This window comes from Thunnus maccoyii, chromosome 10 (assembly GCF_910596095.1).
Source record: "Thunnus maccoyii chromosome 10, fThuMac1.1, whole genome shotgun sequence".
In the NCBI taxonomy this organism is placed as follows: Eukaryota; Metazoa; Chordata; class Actinopteri; order Scombriformes; family Scombridae; genus Thunnus; species Thunnus maccoyii.
The window spans coordinates 19,285,176-19,304,071 of NC_056542.1; the positions used below are offsets into that span (position 1 = coordinate 19,285,176).

The 18,896-nt window shown below is 39.0% G+C and overlaps 3 protein-coding genes across 8 annotated transcripts in view; 1 reads left to right on the top strand and 2 right to left on the bottom strand.

The window, feature by feature from the left end:
• Nucleotides 1–80: 80 nt before the first annotated feature.
• LOC121905285 (G protein-activated inward rectifier potassium channel 3-like) lies at nt 81–9,582 on the bottom strand. 3 transcript variants are annotated; one of them, XM_042423445.1, is made up of 4 exons: nt 9,399–9,582; nt 6,060–6,339; nt 4,294–5,527; nt 81–930 (listed from the first exon to the last, which is right to left on the bottom strand). In XM_042423445.1, the coding sequence occupies exons 2-4, from the start codon at nt 6,252–6,254 to the stop codon at nt 566–568; spliced, it is 1,794 nt and encodes a 597-aa protein (XP_042279379.1). In that variant the 5' UTR covers nt 6,255–6,339; nt 9,399–9,582; the 3' UTR covers nt 81–565. The 3 variants fall into 3 exon arrangements, with proteins under 3 accessions (XP_042279379.1, XP_042279380.1, XP_042279378.1); XM_042423446.1 differs by lacking the exon at nt 9,399–9,582 and adding an exon at nt 7,433–7,769 and having other exon boundaries at nt 4,492–5,527; XM_042423444.1 differs by lacking the exon at nt 9,399–9,582 and adding an exon at nt 7,433–7,769.
• igflr1 (IGF-like family receptor 1) lies at nt 8,806–15,283 on the top strand. Of its 2 annotated transcripts, none has more exons than XM_042423499.1 (8): nt 8,806–9,035; nt 9,114–9,306; nt 9,592–9,616; nt 9,708–9,779; nt 12,040–12,097; nt 12,178–12,258; nt 12,387–12,494; nt 12,737–15,283. In XM_042423499.1, exons 1-8 carry the CDS (start codon nt 8,945–8,947, stop codon nt 13,048–13,050), a joined length of 942 nt encoding a protein of 313 aa, XP_042279433.1. In that variant the 5' UTR covers nt 8,806–8,944; the 3' UTR covers nt 13,051–15,283. The 2 variants fall into 2 exon arrangements, with proteins under 2 accessions (XP_042279433.1, XP_042279432.1); XM_042423498.1 differs by having other exon boundaries at nt 8,849–9,035; nt 9,589–9,616.
• Nucleotides 14,715–18,896, bottom strand: part of kmt2bb (lysine (K)-specific methyltransferase 2Bb) — a 32,363-nt gene continuing 28,181 nt past the window's right edge. For all 3 annotated transcript variants that reach the window (XM_042423403.1, XM_042423402.1, XM_042423401.1), the window contains exons 35-36: nt 18,369–18,498; nt 14,715–18,260 (exon numbers count right to left, since the gene is read on the bottom strand). In XM_042423403.1, coding sequence (XP_042279337.1) covers nt 17,985–18,260; nt 18,369–18,498 — 406 coding nt within the window. In that variant the 3' untranslated portion in view covers nt 14,715–17,984. The remainder of the gene's footprint in view (nt 18,261–18,368; nt 18,499–18,896) is intronic.

Here is an 18,896-nt window from a genome sequence, read left to right on the forward strand (position 1 = left end):
AGAAGAAGAAGAAGAAGAAGAAGAAGAAGAAGAAGAAGAAGAAGAAGAAGAAGAAGAAGAAGAAGAAGAAGAACAACAACAACAACAACAACAACAACAACAATAATAATAATAATAGTAATAATAATAGACATGAGACATCAATACAGGTGTGGTTTCTGATTGTTTTGCTGGAGTGTGTTGGGGTTTCTTTGACGACACATGTTCAATATGTGACACATCTTACCTTTGATGAGTAAATGGACCCTTTTTGCAGTAGAAATTTGGACTTGTCGTAGAAGGAAAAGCACAGATGTTACATTTAACATCTCATTTGGCAACAATGGCTTGATAATTTTTAAGTGTCCCACTACGTAAAAGTGACCCTGAAGATGAAGCAGCTAAATGGAATTCAGCCATCATTACTTTTATTGAAAACTGTGCTTTTCCTACTGTGATATGTCAAAATATCTTCTGTGAAAAAGGCTTAAGTTCCTTTTTGATACATTAATTCACCATGAATACAATAATAAAGATAAATAGACTACATTTAATCTTGTTGTAGAAAGTCGTGTATCAACTGCTGTCATGGCAAGCCTTTTTCTGCACTCCCTTCACACTCATTCCCTTCAGATACTCTCTCCTCCTGAATATTATCAATAGTGTATCCTCCATGTGCTGGTTGCTTGTCTTTGTCTTCATCTGTCTTTTCTTCTGCTAAAATTCTCCAGTCTCTGCAGGCTTTGGAGTCTTGAAGTTTACAGTCAGTCAGAACCATTAACTGGTGCGCCTGGCTGGCACTGCAGTGTGGTAACGGTACCTGGTAGGTGGTGTGGAACCGACGCAGGTCGACTCTGAACGAGCCCTTCTCCAGTGTCATGCAGGGTTCAAAGCGAGCACCCCACTCAATCTCTGTTTCAATATAGGATGTCTTGGCTTGACACATCATGCCTGTGTACAAAGTGATCATAAGGAAGTGTGTTAGTGATGATCTTGTCAAACATGTTAAAAGAGTTTGAAAATCCAAGCAGACATCATTTGCCACATAAGGTCCCAGATAGCAAAATTGCTGTGGCCCAGATATGGCCCACACCCAACACATATGGCACTTTCATCCGGCCCATATACCGCTTGGAATGATGGCACTTGGGTAGTCCACTCCTGTTTCCCAGATCTGGGCCACAAGCAAGCCGTATGCCAACCAAGAACAAACCAGATAAACATACCACATCTTTACCAAAAAAGGCCCACATTTGATTTGGGATATTTGGGCCATATTTGCTATTTTACATGTGGGCCATTTCAGGCTCACATCCATTTTTTCCGGGCCAGAAGAAGGCCAGTAGTGCTGCATCATTGCCTGAAGTGACCCACCTCTGTATGCTATCTGGGAATAACGATGGCTGCATTTTAGCATCCCATTAAGCCACAATAGTTTGACAGTGGGCCAGCATGCACAACATCAGGACCTGGAACTGAAGCAGCTAAATGTAAGTCAGCCATCAATAATTTTATAATTTTCACCTGTCCAAATGTAACTTATATATCTTGGGTATACAGTTACCATCTTGTTCAAAGATTAAAGATATTACAAGATATACTAATACTTCCACGGTTTCAGCCGAGTTAACTTCTACTCATTCATGTGGAACAGGACAAGACAAATCCACAGCAAATTGGGATTAAATATTCAATCTGATTGAATTTTGACACAGAAAATTGCAAGGTTCTCCAATGCCCAGCCAGTTTGAGAGAGACTGGCCTGAACTGCTCAGCAAAATAATATTCAAAAGCAGTTGAGGAAGAGATCCTGTTTGCTTACAGTGAGTGTAATATAAAATGTTTGATAAAACTAGAGCCTTGGAATACCTGGGACTGGACCTCAAAATATTTTTAACTTTTTGAGTTTTTGAGTGTTTGGTGCTGTGCAGTTTTCAGGCCACAAGGGTGCAGGACACATAGGATATGTGGGTATTTACTGGAATACAAGCAACATGCCTCATTATCCTCCCAAAATATCGGCTGTTGACCACATAAAGCTGTTAAATTATGAAATCAAGATGTGTTTTACTTTACTTACTATAACTGTGTTGATGCTTCGTGTGAATTAGTTTGACAGTAAATAAACAAAAATCTAAAAAAAAAACCCTACCCCTAACCCTATTATGACAATAGCAGAAATAAGAAATGACCTTTTAAATCACAATGCAACACAATTGTCTCTAACAGGCACTAAAAGTTGTCTAACTATCAGTTAGGCTACAGTTACTGTTTCTGTCTGACTCTGGTACATGGAAAATTCTAGTGAGCCCTAAAGCCCAAACAGTCTCTTCAGTATTCTTCTGTATTTGTTTGTATTTAAGCTAATATGTCTACTACCTACTAAAAGGCGAAATATGTTTATTATGTATCCAGTTTATGTATACAGTATTTTTTGCCTTTTGATTGGTAGCCTTTCACTGCCTTTCACATGCCCACTGAGTAATCATTTAAGATTTTGAATTTAATGTCCTGTTATTTTACTGGAGTCACTGTCCACAGAGATGCTAACAGCCAGCTTCCACAAGAGTGTATGTTTACAACATTTAGGGTGTTAGAATAAAACACAAGAAGCCTTTGTGTTCTTTAAACACAACAGTTTAAAGATGTTATAAGTTTTTTAAACCCAAAATGGCACTGCTCGCACTGCTCACTGACATATATGGTATCACAGTTTACTGGCTTAGTGCAATAGAGTGGTTTTGAAAACTGACATTCTCAGAGCAAACAAACAAAGGATGGGAAAATGGTTTGACTTGATATGGCTGGCACACATCTATGAAAAATGCCTGGATTGTCCCCATACGAACCTATCTCCTAAAAATTATGGTGGCCCTGATGCAAAGCACAACAACATTTGACAAATATTTCAAAAAAGAAAACGCACTAGCATTAGCAGCATAACTAAAATAGCAGCCAACTTCCCTCTTTCCAAAAATGTGTATGTATAATTGTATCTCCATGTGAATTGGCAATAAAAGAGCAGTATGGTTGACAAATGAATGGATGTGAACCATTAACCAATTAAAGCCTGAATAATTAATTATTTGGCCACTTGGGGGCAGTGGAAACAAGTTGTGAACACAACATTGACACATAATCACCTTTTACGTTGAAATGGTGAAGCAGTTATTTACACATTCAGGAGTTACGGAACAATATAATCATTCATTTGGAATCGTGTTTCTGTCAACCCGGTGAAAGTTCAATATTCACTCTCTTAGCTGTTTTTGGTCTCTATCAACTCCTGAGGGAAATATCTGGCTTTTCAACTACTAAATGCTAATGTCTGTGCCATTTGGTGCTGAGCAGATAATGTATAGTGGGTTTTTAGCAGACAGCTGTTTTTGCTAAAAACAGCTGCCTGCTGTGGCTGAAAACGGAGCCATGAGAGTCATGAGAGTGAACCAAAACAGTAAATTTGCAGGCTGGATTCTCTGTAGGTTTATCACTGCAGATGACACATTACATATTGTCATTTGATTCACTGTTATTACAAAGATAATGAAAGTGAGACTGAATACTTAAAAGAGTATGTTTACCCCCCAAAAAAACATGTTTTTTTCACTTAGCCCTTGTGGTATCTAGTCAAACAGAAACTTTTGTTTTCAAGTTTCCAGTTACTTACAGTTATGAAAACAGTCTGTGCTCTGTGCAGTCTTATCTGCAGATTGCACAGAGCACGGACTGTTTTCATTGGAACTGATTACTGAAGAATGAGACCCTATAAAAGTGGCTTATACAGAAGTACCACAAACCAGAAACAAAAGTATTGGGGTAGAAAGAAAATCCAGGAAAATATAAAACCAAAACTTAAAATCAAAAAAGTATTTCAGAGCAAACCAGGATACTAGGATAGACACCATTTTATTAGGGGATTACACTGAAGGAGCAAACTACACTTATATAACTTGTATAAGTTACATATGTCATATATCTCTGACAGAGCGAATCTGATGAAGAAACGTGCAAACACATAGTTTTTTAATGTAATCCCCTAATAAAATACTGTCTATCCTCATATCCTGGTGTGCGCTGAAATACTTTTTTGACTTTCTGTAATTTGCCCTATATCAGCTGGCACCCAGGAGAGAGGCACTGTTGTACACAGGGTATTTCAATTTTTTATAAAACCAAAACTACTTGTTTGGCTGGATACCACCCAGGTAAAGTAAGAAAATGCAGTGAGGGACCCTTAAAACTTCATAATTGCTTTATTTGTGTCATATCTGCTTTTGTATCCCTTTTTGACCACTACTATTATTGATTACTCACCTGTGGCCTCAACAATTCCTTCCAAGATAACAATTATCTCAAACTGTTGTCGTCTAAGCTGTTCGGGGCCAAATTCCCAGAGTGGACTATTGGAGTCAATGTTGTGCTGGATGACTTGAGGCTCTACCAGAAAGAGTCGGTCTGACCCTGTTTCATAACCAAGGTCAATCTCTGTCTGCTCAAGTGGCAGGAACTCACCCTCAGTTGTTTGTCGGGACTTAATTAACTTTGCACGGACCTTAGCATCCACCATGTGGCTTTCTCTCAGGTCCCCCAGCCGGAACATTAAACATAGCTGATCATCACGGTTGGCGATAACACAAGTGCGACTAAAAAGAAGTGTCTCAGCCCGCTTTTTAGGTCGAGATATTTTGACAAACATGCAACCCACCATTAGAGCATCTATCATGGACCCTATAATACACTGCATCATGACCAGCAGCACACCCTCATGGCAGGTAGGGGACACAGTGCGTGACCCATAACCAATGGTGCGCTGCGTCTCCACAGAGAAGAGTAGAGCTGAGATGAAGCCATCAACACCTAAGTAGCAGGGCCTTTGGTCAAGGAGATGGTCTTTAGTGATGCTGACGGGTCGCTCTTGTCCTACATCACCTCGGAAGGAAGCATTCAAGAAATACAGTCCAGCAAACAATAACCAGGTGGTGATGTAGCACATCATGAATACGAATAGAAACCAGCGGTACTGAAGGTCCACAAAAGAGGTAAAGATGTCAGACAGGAAACGGCCCCTCTCAGAAATGTGACACAGGTTGACACGACACTTTCCATCCTTGGAGATGTAGCGAAGTTGCTCCCTGGTTTCTGCAGGAATGGTGGGGGTTTGGTCACAGTCACTCTCCAGAAGTTTACTCCGGGCCTTGGCCAGGCTGTCTATCTCTCTAGCAGGGCTTGACATGTTGCTGTGCACAGGTGAGAGCGGGGTACTATGAAGAGGACTGTTGTTAATGACATGAAGGGAGCTAGGACTCTCCATATTAGGCACACTGAGGGCATGGCGAGGGTACCGTGAAACCGTGTTGGTCTCTCTCAGTGAGCAGCGGCGCAAAAAGGCTTGCTCTCTATCTGTGAAACCAAGGGGAGGAGGGAGCAAGCAAATGCTTCCACGATAAGGAATGTCTGTTATACTTTTATGGTGCCGCTTGGCTGTAGCAAGCTCAGGAAAAGCTCCTGGCATGATGTCTGGGAGAGGAAGTGAGAACTCTGTGTTTTTCTGGAGAAAGAGAAAGTAGACATACATGTTATTTTCTCTTCCCTCACACCCGTGTTGGTGCAGGCGAGTTGCTGCATACCATTGCCCTTTCAGAGATAAATAAAGTTATACTGAAATTGGATAGAAATTTGTTTATACAGGTAATCTAAGTGCATTTTGAAGTTCAAGGTGCTCAGTATTACCATATTTATTTTCCTCAGTCTTTTTTATTTTCTTCATTTAGTCCATATTCTAGTGGCATATTCACTGCTACAACTGCTACTATTGTGATACAATTGAAAGCTCCACAAGAGCTACTAAATGGACCTTGTAGTGAGATTGTTTTGTTTCCAAGGTCAAGAATGAACTTTTAATCTCAAATTTTAAGACATCATTAACAAGAAGTCCTGTGTGTCATACGATTTTACAGGCCTCAGTTCCTTAGCAGACATTCTTTGCAAAGACAACAATGCACTACAACATATTCTCAATATTGCATGAATATTCAACAAATGAAAATAATATTGCTGTACAAATAAAATCATTGCCTTACATTTATTAAGTAGCTCTCGCATTGAATTTTCTCCCCCGATGGTGTGGAATGGACGACCATGAGAGATTTTGGCTGATTGGGCTGTCCCCTTGTCTCATCCTGGGTGGACCCTGGAGGCCACATGGCTGTTGTCCCAATGGATCCAGGGGACCCTCTGGTTTCAAAGTTAAAGTCTCTTCTAGCACCAGGATACATTTCAGAAATGCAAAGGCAATAACCACCAGCAGCAGAACATGGGCATAATTACTCAGGTTTCAAGATTCTTCCATTGATCTAAGACCTGAGGACATAAAAGAGGATTGTCACACAGGATTTGGATCTTGACACAATCGCATCATTAGATCCCAGGTATATATTACACCCGGGAGCACATTATAGCTCATTAAATTGAACTCAAGCTGGTTAAAAGTAGCTTAAACACTTGACATGGATAACAGGAAAGAGCACACTGTGGTAATAGACAAAAAGTTCTGTAAGCATTTTAAAAAATAGTTACACCCATAACAATATTTTGACCTTAACCAATGAGTCAATTTTCTAGAAGGCAAGCTGTTTTTGGAAAACAGGGACTTCCACATTAGATCTGAGATGAACTAACCTGCGGGAAGTGCCGACACTTCCTATCATTCCGTACCAGACAAAAGAAACAAAATACTTCCTTTTAAGGCAATGTTTTAGCCTGCGTACTTTAACGCACACTGTATCAGCCGACGAAGCTTCAGGAGGATATCCTGACCATCTGGACCTAAGCTCTATCATCCTGTTGTCTCAGCAGTACTTTATCTTGCAGAGTAGACTGAGCTGCTCTTCTCGTTCAGAATATCCAACCTAAGGTTACCTAAACCTACTAATTTGGACAATATATACTGATTCAACTTTGAAGCCGCAATATTAAAACAACTTGAAAACTTGTTAATAAGTATGTTGGGATGCAGTGACACAAAATGAGCAAGTAATGTTCGGAAATACTACTCTGAAAGCTCGGATCTCACTGAATAAGTGAGCAGCAAGTCTACTAATAAGTCTGCTTAACCCTTTGTCACAATGTGTGGGGGTTTTGCAAAATCTTCCTACAAACCTCAATCATTAGTAACCCCTGGTTCATGTACACTCACTGACTGAGCTACAAATGAAAATAATTTTTCATCTAAACTTTTCAGAAAATACAGTTAATAATAGTAAACCTGAAAAAGGTATTCTTGGCAATTTTTTTCTAATCACTTATAGCTGCCAAAAACGTTATTTTCAAAACCTATGAATATATTTCAATGTACAAGCTAGGAGTGTGCACGCAGATTAAAACCAAAGAGGGCAGGTGCTGGACTGTAAGTGAGAAAATGTTGAAAAAAACAGATAAACAGCTCACACATCACCTTGGTGCAATAACTCATTGCATTTTTTTACACCGAGTCAGCATGCTGAGAAGGAGAGAAAGGTGTCTAATTCTGTCCCCAGGTATTTAAAAGTGTCCACCTGCTCCACCAACTGACCGTCCAGCCTGATAGGTTCAAAAATTGGGTGGGGTGAGTCCAGTTTCCCCATGCTCCTACAACACAGCTCTTCGGTCTTGTTGATGTTCAGCTCCAGGCATCTTTCTTCAAAAGCCTGGAGTGTAGAATGAAGTATGGAGAAAGAAGGGCTTGGAACAGTTGGGTGAAGACATCTCCTAGCTGAGTGGAGCAGTCTCTGAGATACCCGCCTCTGAGCATGTCGGGGCCAAGGGTTTTGTGGGGACTGACGAGTCCCAGAATTCTGTTCTGTTCTTCTGTTCTTCTCCCAGACAGATGTTTTTTGTTTTGGTTTTTTTGTTACAGATTCCCCAATGGGATTACGTAACACTCCTAATATCATCTCCTAATACAAATACTGGCCCAGCAGCAGTGATCCGGGAGAACTCAAAGGTTACATAATAGGAAGAACAAGAGGAGTATTTGTTATTGAGGGTAGCTGTGGTTCAGGGGGTAGAGCGAGTCATCTAATAATCAGAAGATCAGCGGTTCGAATCCCGGCTCCTCCGGTCTTTGTGCAAGATATCGGACCCCAAATTGCCGCTGGAGGCTGTGCCATCGGTGAGTGTGTGTGTGCATGAGCATTCCTGATGAGCAGTTTGGCACCTTGCATGGCACCCTCTGCCATCAGTGTGTGAATGGGTGAATGTTGGCATGTAGCGCAAAGCATTTTGAGTGTTTGGAAAACTAGAAAGGTGCTATATCAGTGATATCGGTGAGGTGAGAAGCCTGCACGGAGCCCAAAAGACACTAAAACTTGGCTTATTATTTCTTAATCCATTTATATAATTTCTGTTTTTGTGAGTAGCATTAAAGGACTACAAACCACATTTCGTTATACAATCTTGTGTTGTAAAATGATAATAAATGAATCTTGAATATAAATGCAGCCCATTTACCATTGAGTACTACTCAGATTTCTAAAGAAGCTGTAAAATTACATGTTAGAACTTACCAGTAGTAGAATTAGCCTTCTCATGATAAGCCTACATGAGGCCTACATGAAACATCATGTGTAAAATTAGAGTGCCCCTTTAATCCAGACAGAAATAAAAAGGAGGAAGGAAATACCATGTAGACAAGAAAGGAAATTACCATGTAGGCTACTGATTTAATAAAGCAATACTGAGATGTGACAGTTTAAGATGATACCATAGATTTAAGATCATATCACCCAGCCCTGGTTAGAGCCTATTCAGCCATAACAAAGCATTAGTTACATTTAGTTTAGTACATTTGGTAAACACAGTTCAAAAAAGATATTCACATAGAAATAGTTCTTTGAGAAATGAACTTTTACATCTGAAACTCAGTGCAGTAGTGGGAGGTGCTAAATTCGGATTATGAGTGTAATGAACTTTTTCCTCGAGTTCAGTGATGGAGGGGTACTCTAAAAAGTGCAAGGATCTGACGACTCGCTTTGATTCGGGTACAAAACAGTGTGTCCCGTGTGAGAAGCCAAAACCAGGTAAGTTATCATTATAATAAAATTGTATTATTTTATGTTATATTGTATTTTATTATATTTTTGTTTTCAACAATACAGGAAGAGAACTTACCCCTAACTGTGGCTATGATGACAACAAAGGTCGACATGAGACATCCACCAAAAGTTGCAAAATCAACTTTTTTAATGATGGCAGCAAAGCATTCTGTCAACCATGCACCTCATGTCCGACTGGTTTTCAAACTGTGAGCCCCTGCAACGCAACTACCGATACCCAGTGCCAAGACCTACGGTAAGAAACCATGGAAGTACCCAGGAAAACGTCAATTTGTGCGTATATGTCAAGGCAGACAGAAGGTCACATTTTGTTTTAAATGATCTTACCCACAAGATCTGGAAATACATGTTTCGACCTGATCAGACGTACGTAGGTACAGCTGTTGAGCCGTCAACAGTTTAAATCATGGGCGCTCCATCGCTTTCAGTTGTCCACAGTAATGTCATGTTACACCCAACAGCCTACGCATATTTCATTTTGGATGGCATGCAATGAATAAAATGTTCTTTTCTATAGAAGTTTGACCACCGAAGATCCTGCCAGAGTGAGTGGGCTTACCCTTAACATCATATAGTACTATTTAAGTTAAGTGTTTTGATTTGGTTTACATTATCTTCGTTTCTCTTTCACCTCAGGAAACAACTACAACAACAACAATAGCAACAACATCTCAGCGTGTTTCAACTTTTTTCAGCAAGGCATCAACGGTAATCCACATCTGTCTTGTTTAGAATTAAGGCAAACATCTATGTGTTCTTCAGCCTACTGATAAACAAAGGAAGTTGTGCGTCAAAGGAACCCACTTGAAAAATTCCCCCAGACTCAAGGGTTGAGTCAGACTTCACAGGAGGATAGGTTGAATCATGAGTTTTAAATTATTGTCAAATATATTAGCCAGGTAATTATTGGCAGGTACGCAACTGTGAAAGAAAAAATTGTAACTCTTGATTTTACCTTGCCCTTAAGAATATTCAAATTTCCTCAGAATTTTCAGAGTAGTTTTAGGTAGTAGTAAATTTGTGATTAGGACTTTTTGCAGAAGGACTGGTGCAATCTGGTACAGATGATAAGAAAAACAGGGTAAAAAGTTCATTTGGTTTAGTATGCAAGTGCCCACTCATTATATCTTGGTTGATATCTTTGCAAAATTCTTAATCACTTAGGCTCTTAACCACTCTGTAAAATACTTTTGTTTAGGGGAAATGCCGTCACAGAGTTTTTAAGAAAGAATCTATTATGCTAATGTATAGTTTGACACACGAAAACTGAAAACTAAGCAACTAATGACTGTTTTTGCAAATTAACAACTACTAGTGCAGTGCCCATTCAAAACCTGCCTGTTCGGGAACAGGCTGATTTCTCAATAGCTAGAGAGAACAGTGCCTGTCCCTTAAACGCCTCTCGCGCCAACTATCGGTAGACACTATAATTTACCCATGTTCCATAAACGGCTCACATGCAGGCTATCAGTAGATGGTACAATTTACTGATGCTCCCTAAATGCCTCACACGCAGAATATCTGGAGACTACAATTTTGAGTTGAGCTGAAGTTGGTCAGATGAACTGTTCAAAACGTGCCTGAGACTTCTTGCACTGTGTCTTGAACATACATACAAAGTTCTCGCGTGTGAGGAATGGGACTAGAGTTTAACTCTCTAAGCTTTTTCAATTCATTCTTTATAATAGTTCTCATGTGTTGCTGTCCATAATTCTGCTTGTTGAATCCATGTGCAGGAGAAGAAGTAGAGGCAACATTGTTTATGAGGTATTTTTGTATATTTCTGAACGTGCCTGAGATATCCAGCACTAAATCTTGAATGTACATGCCAACTTTCATTCACAGTATACAGTTTAACAGTAGTTAAATGTTTTCAAGTTATTAACACTATGGATGTAATCCCACCTTTGACCATAATGTGGATTGCAACGGCAGAGTGGCGCTGTCCGTATATTGACTGTCCTTTTGTTGACTACACGGGCAGAAAAAGAAGCAAACCAACGTTATTTATTAGGTATTTATATTTATATAATTCTCGAGAACAGCTCATTCAAACAACTTCACACATCAACACTGCATTTCTAGACTAGATCGGATGAATGGTTCTCGAGATATGCGAAGGACAAACCCACACACATACAGAGAGACAGAGATTCTTTACCTTATATAGGGAGACTAGTAATTGACTGGATGAACTGTATCTGATCAGTTTCAGCCTGGAACGTAATCACCTCTGACCACAATATGGGTTGCAATAGTGGTGCTGTCCGTATTTCCGCTCGTTGACCCCACGGGAAGATGAGGCAAATCGACGTTAGCAACGTTATTTATGAGGTATTTTTTTTTATATATTTCTCGAGAACTGCTCATCGATACAACTTCACACATTGACATTGCACTTCCCCGTTTCCCCAGCAATCCACCTGCCAGGTATGAAGTAGATCGGATGAACGGTTCTTGAGATACACACATACATACAGACAGACAGACAGACAGACAGAGATTCCTTGCTTTATATAGAGAGATAGAGAGAAGTGAGATAGAGAGATATGAAGATGAACCCAATTAAAATGAGAGGTCACTTACAAACTAAACCAGCATAATTCTCATAATTAGTGCCAAATCGCACCATTAGCTCTGTAAAATTCCCTAAAAATTAACTGTTAAACACCTGCAAATTACTTGGAACATTTACAGTTAAAATTAGAACGAAATTAGAGGACCTGTAAAATAAGGTGTTACTGAAAAAATAAATAACTATAGAATTAAAATAATTTCAAGAACTTTCACAAAACTATGACAGGTATAATATTTTGTTCTAGGTTGTTGTAATGGCTTCACACATAAAATGTGAGAGAACAACGGAAATGGTTTGGGGGAGCACTTAACAGATGTGTTATCAGTTAGAGATGATGCAACCTTAACAGCACTTCCCCTAAAACACAAGTTCACTTTTTTTTAATTTCAGATTCAGACGAAGGAAGAATCCAGCTTAACACCTCATGCAACCAGTCATGATGTGCCATGTAAGCTAAACACACACTGAAACAAGAATACATCTCTTCCTACTCATAAATTTAACTCAGATGTTTTTCTGTTTTTCCAGGGGCATTACATTTTGCCATCCTAATTGCCATCATGCTTGTTGCACTATTTGGTTTCATAATCTACATGAAGAGGAAAAGAGGTGAGCACATTGCAAGTAAAGGTTTAAATATATGGACATGAAGATAAAGACGAAGAGTCATTTTGTGGTGCATAGACTGGAAATCTGAATATACTGAAAATAATGAATGTAATGTTATAACTCTAAAGGCAGGAACACAAGCTATGGAACAAGTTTGACCAGAAGATCATCATGCATGAATGTAGGGTTCTATCCCCTCTCTGCCCTACCTGAAAGTGATCTGGAGGACATTCTGAGTGAGTCGAACTTGTCTTGCAATGAACCATGTACAGTTAAATGATTTTGTCGGTCTCTGATTTCATCTTTTTTGTTTTATGTCATGTGGCATTGTTAAGATCCAGGGCTGCCGGTAATTTTACACATCAAGTCTGTGGAACAATGGAGCTTTGAGGACCAGCTCTTTTTCTTGAAATGCTTTTAGTCCTTTATGCTGGTGTGTTGTTAAAAGTACAGGCCTCCCTGCATCTTTCTTCTGTAGGGCCTGACATCATATCAGCACCTCTACAGACTGTGCTGGACAACCTGGATGTTTTGGAGGAGCTGGTTATTTTGTTGGATCCAGAGAGCCATGGCGTCAAGAACACCAAACATCTTGCATCTCACTGCTCCTTCCCGTCCACCTGGATCACGTACACCTATTCTATGAAGGACAGTAAGAGCCCTCTTAAAGCTGTGCTGGAAGGGGTCACTAGCAGGCACCCTGACTGGACAGTGGGGCATCTGGCAAAGCTGCTCAGACATATAGAGCGCAATGATGCCATTGCCCCCCTTGCAAAACTCAGATTTAATTAGATCGCCTTGTAGCATTTCATTAAAACACAATAAAAAGAGCTGTATCGAATTTGTCCAGTATAGTAATACAATTTGGTATTGATTTGAAGTCAGTGGGTCATATGACATGGAAGCTTTTGAAAAAACTGCAATTATTTTCTATTCAAATATTTATCTAAAATAAATTAATTACACATTAGCAATCAAAATAGTTGTGCTACATGATACAAATTTAGTAAAATTCTTTAATCATAATTTTCATTGATTGGACAACCAGTCCCACCCACAGCGCTGTGTCAGTGCTTTATTATCAAATCCATCCTGCTTGCTTATTGAGAGAATGCCTAAATCAGTGAAACTCCATACCAGGTTTTCACTGCTACACCCAGACAGATTCTCACATAGCACACGCACATACACAGGAGGGCGTGACTGACGCCAGATAGGAGGAAGAGAAACCGGACAGGAAAGAGGAAAGTAAGATGGCAAATGAGACTAAAAGAGGAGAGAAAGAAACGGATGAAATGAAGAAGTAAAGAAGGAATGAGAGGAGCAAGTAAGGAAACAAAAAGGGATGAAGGGGACAAATGAAAAAAAAAAAAAACAGTGAAGGAAGTACCAAGGCAGGGAGGAGTTATAGCTGTGAGCTTTTACTTTTTATTACTTTTTATTATCTTATTATTATTAAGTTAGTTATTATTAACTCTTTTAACTTACTGCAGTGCCACCATTACATTAGTTGGCATAACTGGGTGCCTGATAATTCTGTGAAGTTATGAAATGTATTAAATAAAAAAGCAGCCAAAATCATCAACCCCTGAGGTCATATTTCATGGGATTTATGGATTCTATGGGTTGGATTTAAGTTGCTATTTGAAATGTTAACAAATATGTACTTTTAGCCAAAAAAAAAGTATATATCAGGGGGCCTGTGCCACAAAGTTATTATGATATTCTCCAGCTAATTTGATGGGTTTGCTTGCACACACTCCTCAGACCTATTCTGCTTATGAATTCAAGACTATTGCTTTTCATGAAAGTTGTTAAATAGTAGCAGTGTTATGTTGTTATCTTGGTGGCTTTGTTTACACACATAATGTAGCTGTGTGACACAGGCCTCAGGTCCTGGTGATTCTTCATAATAGTAGAAATGACTAGAAGATGAATATAGTTTATTGGAGAATCCACTTTACTCACTGATTTGATAACATTTAGGAAATTCATTTAGTGGTTATTAGAGATGGCTCTGAATTAGTCATCAAATCAGATCTGTACGTTTAGCTTTTTAATATCTTCAAATGTGATCAAATGTGACTTCCTCCAGATGAAATCACAAAACGCACTCATATTTTTTCTCATGTGAGTATAATCAATATCAAACCAACTGTTAAAGGGCACAAGAATACAGGAAATTACATCTATTCTGTTAAAACTTTTCTGGGGGTGGACCCTCAGAGCTCAGCATTTAGATTGTCCCACCCACATTTTCCAATATGTGCACAAAAGCAATCAAAAATGACAGTCAGCAATTACAAATTGTTCAACTGAACTGAACAAACAATCAGCAAAGTGATTTGTAATTTCTGCCGCTGAGAGTAGGATGAGAAGACTTATCTTAGCCTGGATCTGTCCAATGGTAAAAAAAAAAAAAAAAAGCCTACAAGCTCATAGTCTACAATTTTACATTTTTGCACTTCAGTTTTTGTACAGATAAAAAACAATCCCACTGTTTATGCTGAACTAAGTTAAGCTAACTGAGGGATGCTTCAATTTTGGAGGACAGATCTTCTCATCTAACTCTCAGCAAGAACACAAATATGTGTATTATAGTCTCAAATGATTTCTTTAAATGGCTAAATGCATTGGTGCACATACTGAGCTCAATTTTTTTTGTGCAAGATGTAAGACAGCTTCTACATATGGATTTTTCTTTTTCTATTTGTACATTAATATTGCATGTGATGAAATATAACTAATAATGAATAAAAATACTCAACTGCAACTAATTAATCACTTACTCATGACTTGAACATCTAAAAACAGTGAAAAATGTCCATCATGGTTTCCTTAAGTCTGGTTAAGGTGATGTCTTCAGATTACTTTTGTTTGTTGGATCAACAGTCCAGAGATACTCATTTTACTGTCACATAAAACTAAGAAAACCAGCAAATCTTCACAAATGCCTGGCTTGAACTGGGGAATGTTTGACATGTTTGCTTTGAAAATGATTGAAACAATTAAACAATTGACTAATCAAATAATGTTTGCAGCTCTATACTCAACAAAGTCATCTTGTTAGAAACCTGTTTTGTAACATCTTGGTTCATGATTACTGCTTCACACAATTATCTTATTTTCAAACCTACTCTCAATGTTTATAATAAAGAAAGTCATTTGTTCAAACATCTTAACATCTTTATTAAGCAAATAACATTATAAATAAAAAAAGTGCATAGAAAAATTAAACAGGTTTAGAAATATGTATACAAATATTTACAAACTCAGGGTTTATTTGTACATGGTAACAAAGACGTAAATTTTAAAGATCACATATTTTCTCATTTTTATGTCTTTTACACTTACTTTAAAATAACCCTACTATATATATATATATATTTATATATATATGTGTGTGTATATATAACATACAGCTTTCTGAACAGATTTTGGGAGAGATGGTCGTGACAACTTCAGGTTTTGACTAGTGCCATCCTTCATTGCAAACACACACACACACACACACATGCACACACACACACAAAATGACACAGACGCACCCACACACACCAGCTCTGCAGGACATTAAAACCAAGCTACTCTTAAATTATCATCCTCTGTTTTTGCATCAGTATTCCCAAACATCTGTCTAAACAGCTGAGGTAGAATCCTTGCAAGGAGTTGGGAGTGACTGCTCTTGTTGTCAGCTAGGTGATTGACACAAGTTAATCTGGGCTCCATCCCAGTGATTGGACATGCAAGAAGGAAAGGGGATTAAGATCAAGACAAAACATGATCCTATTGGAATTTTGCTCTAATACGTTAGGAGAGAGAGAGGTGAAAGAAAAAAAAAGAAAAAAGATGATCATGGGCTTGGAGAGGCAAACAGTGCTCACTTTAACTCCTGTGGCTGATTCTAAGACCGTCAGTAATCTACCACAAAAAAAAATTAAAAATGATTCTTTAAAAATACCTGCTTTAGAACAATTTCTGTCATAAAGGCTTAAATGCATGACACAATTGCCCCAAAAGAAAATTCAAGTAAATTAGTGAAACAAAAGGACATCATTTGTAAACAACAAAAAAAAAGGGATACAAATGGGGGGAGAGCTCCTAATACACTAGACCACCAGCATTTATACAAAGCACAACCTTTCACCATTAAAAATAGAAATCAAAACAATTAAATATAACTACCAATTTGAACAGTGTGTGAATTCGATTACCTTATTAATGACGGCACTGTACATCGACTAAGAACAACATTACACATTACTTTAAGGTGCAGAGTGCATTCTCTCCAGCTCCATTTCAGACTTGTGTTTGCTGCGAGCCACCGTGCAACGACAACATTTACAATGTCTTTGCACCGTGTTCACAATAACAACAAGGTGCAGGAGATGAATGCACACACTCAGTGGCGATGCTTTATGCAGTGCTCTCCCTGATTAAGAGATAAACTGTAGCAGGTTTTAACAAAATGAAGATTATCTGTATGTTCGTTGGTTATTTATGTGCGACTGTAGGGCAGCAAAGTCTTATTGCAATAGGTAATGGGCATCTGCCATGAGTAATAAAATATATATTTAAAAAAACTGATATTCACCACAACTCTTAACTTTTGGCTTGGGTAGTGTTTGCTACATACACTGTACATCAAGAAAAAAAAACGTTCTTAAAGACATGTTTCTGTCTTTATAAATATGACACAATGTTACTGACTGAAACCGTTACGTTGGAACAATCTATCTCTACACAGGAAGAAAGGAAGTGAGAAAATATCACACCTACGATCTAGTGAGAAACTTAGCAGACACTTTATATTCCGATGATGTTAAGAGTACTGCTTGAGTGCATAAATTTAAGATACGTGGTCTCAGCAGGGTGAACATTTCCTGATTTGCAGGACATCTTAGTCCAACCAAAGATGTTGAAGACCCTTCAAAGCTTAGCACCATGGTTGTCTTGTGATTCAGGAAAAAAAAAAAAAAAAAAGTCCTAAAAGAAAAAAATATCCACAACATGAGAAGTGTTAAATGTAAGATAAAATACAAAAATAAAGGTTTGGGTGAATGTATGGCTCAAGAACTGACTTCACCACTGCACAGATGGGGCTATAATGTTCCCATCACTGGAGGATGGAGCAATCATGATTACAAGTGTACTATAGACAGACATAACCCCCCCTCCCCACCCCCACCCCCAGAAATGAATAAAACATATAAGGAATCTCTCAAAGCCTAGCTATAGGTTTTCAGCAATGATTCAAACAGATAAGGCTTGACGTGTTTATCAAAGAAATTCTATTGGTGTCGTCCATGTTGATTCAGAAACCCCCACCATTCAGTTATCTGATTCATATGTCCTGTTGGCATGAAAACCAAAACCACTTCCTACCAGAAAATATACTCCTGTGATGCTGTTGCTGGGCAAGCGGTATATCTGTACTCTTCGCAGGTAGAAGTACCTTGTGAACACATACCAGACAAGAAATTTCTCAATAGTTTCTGAACTCTCTGTGCAGGTTATCTTCCTCCTCTTCTTCTTCTTCTTGTTCTCCTATGCAGAAAATGTCTGCGTATTATCTTCTGACCATCCAAATGTTGTTGATCAGACTCATAGTGGCTAATTCCCCTGCTGTGCTGACTGCCCACTGCCTCCCCAAACCCAATCCAGTGCCACCTTAATTTAAGGCTTACTAGTAAACAGGACCCCGCCCTTTACAGACAAAGGATCTCTCAGTTGAGGAAGCGGCGACATCGCCGGGCCCCACAGTTACAGTTGAGTTTGTTGCTGGCGTCTTCAATGGGAAACTTGTAGTCATAAGTGAGTTCCTCTCCCCTGTAGATCTTCCTAAGAGCAAAGATGACGATATGCTTCCGGCCCTCCACATTTATCACTCGTGAGTAGCAGTTCGGTTCACAGGAGTGGTTGATGAATCTTGCTGCATTACCATGCATGGTTGCATCTACCACGTCAAAGTCATCAATGCGGAACATGTAACAGCCGATACCCTGTGAAGGCGTAAATGAAACATGTTGATACATCCTCTAACCTTTTAAACATTAACCTTCAATTATTGGCGGTAACAGAATGAAACTGATCAAAGATATGGAACCAACCTTGCCATCGTAGTACTTCTCCCTTTTGTCAGTGAGCACTGAGCGAATGACAATGCCTGCATACTCAATAACCATCTCCCCTGCTTCGATGTTCCTTTTGCAGAAAAGACCACGCCCGTGGATAGCAGACCTACAACAGATGTACAAAGGGCAGAACTGGTTAGGTCAGACAGGTTCATTCAACAGGAAGTCCGCAATAAGCCCATCAAAGTACGACTTTAAGCCAATTTTGGACCCCGAACAAACGCTATCTCCTCCGAGGGTGTTAATGGTATCGGCTTCAAACTTCAAACATACAAGACTTATGACGCTGTGCTGAACAAAAGTTGTTAAAAACTTTGTAATAACTCAAACGGTTTAGATTTTATAAGCCCTGAAAGTTGCTGTGCCACATTGCACCTTACAATGTATACCAATGGGGAGGCAATCTCTGGGCATGGACTTTGTGTCAAACAGAGGCTTCTTACATCTAAACTATAAGTCTGGCCACTTTGAAACCTGTATCAATGGATTCGGGACGAACATTTG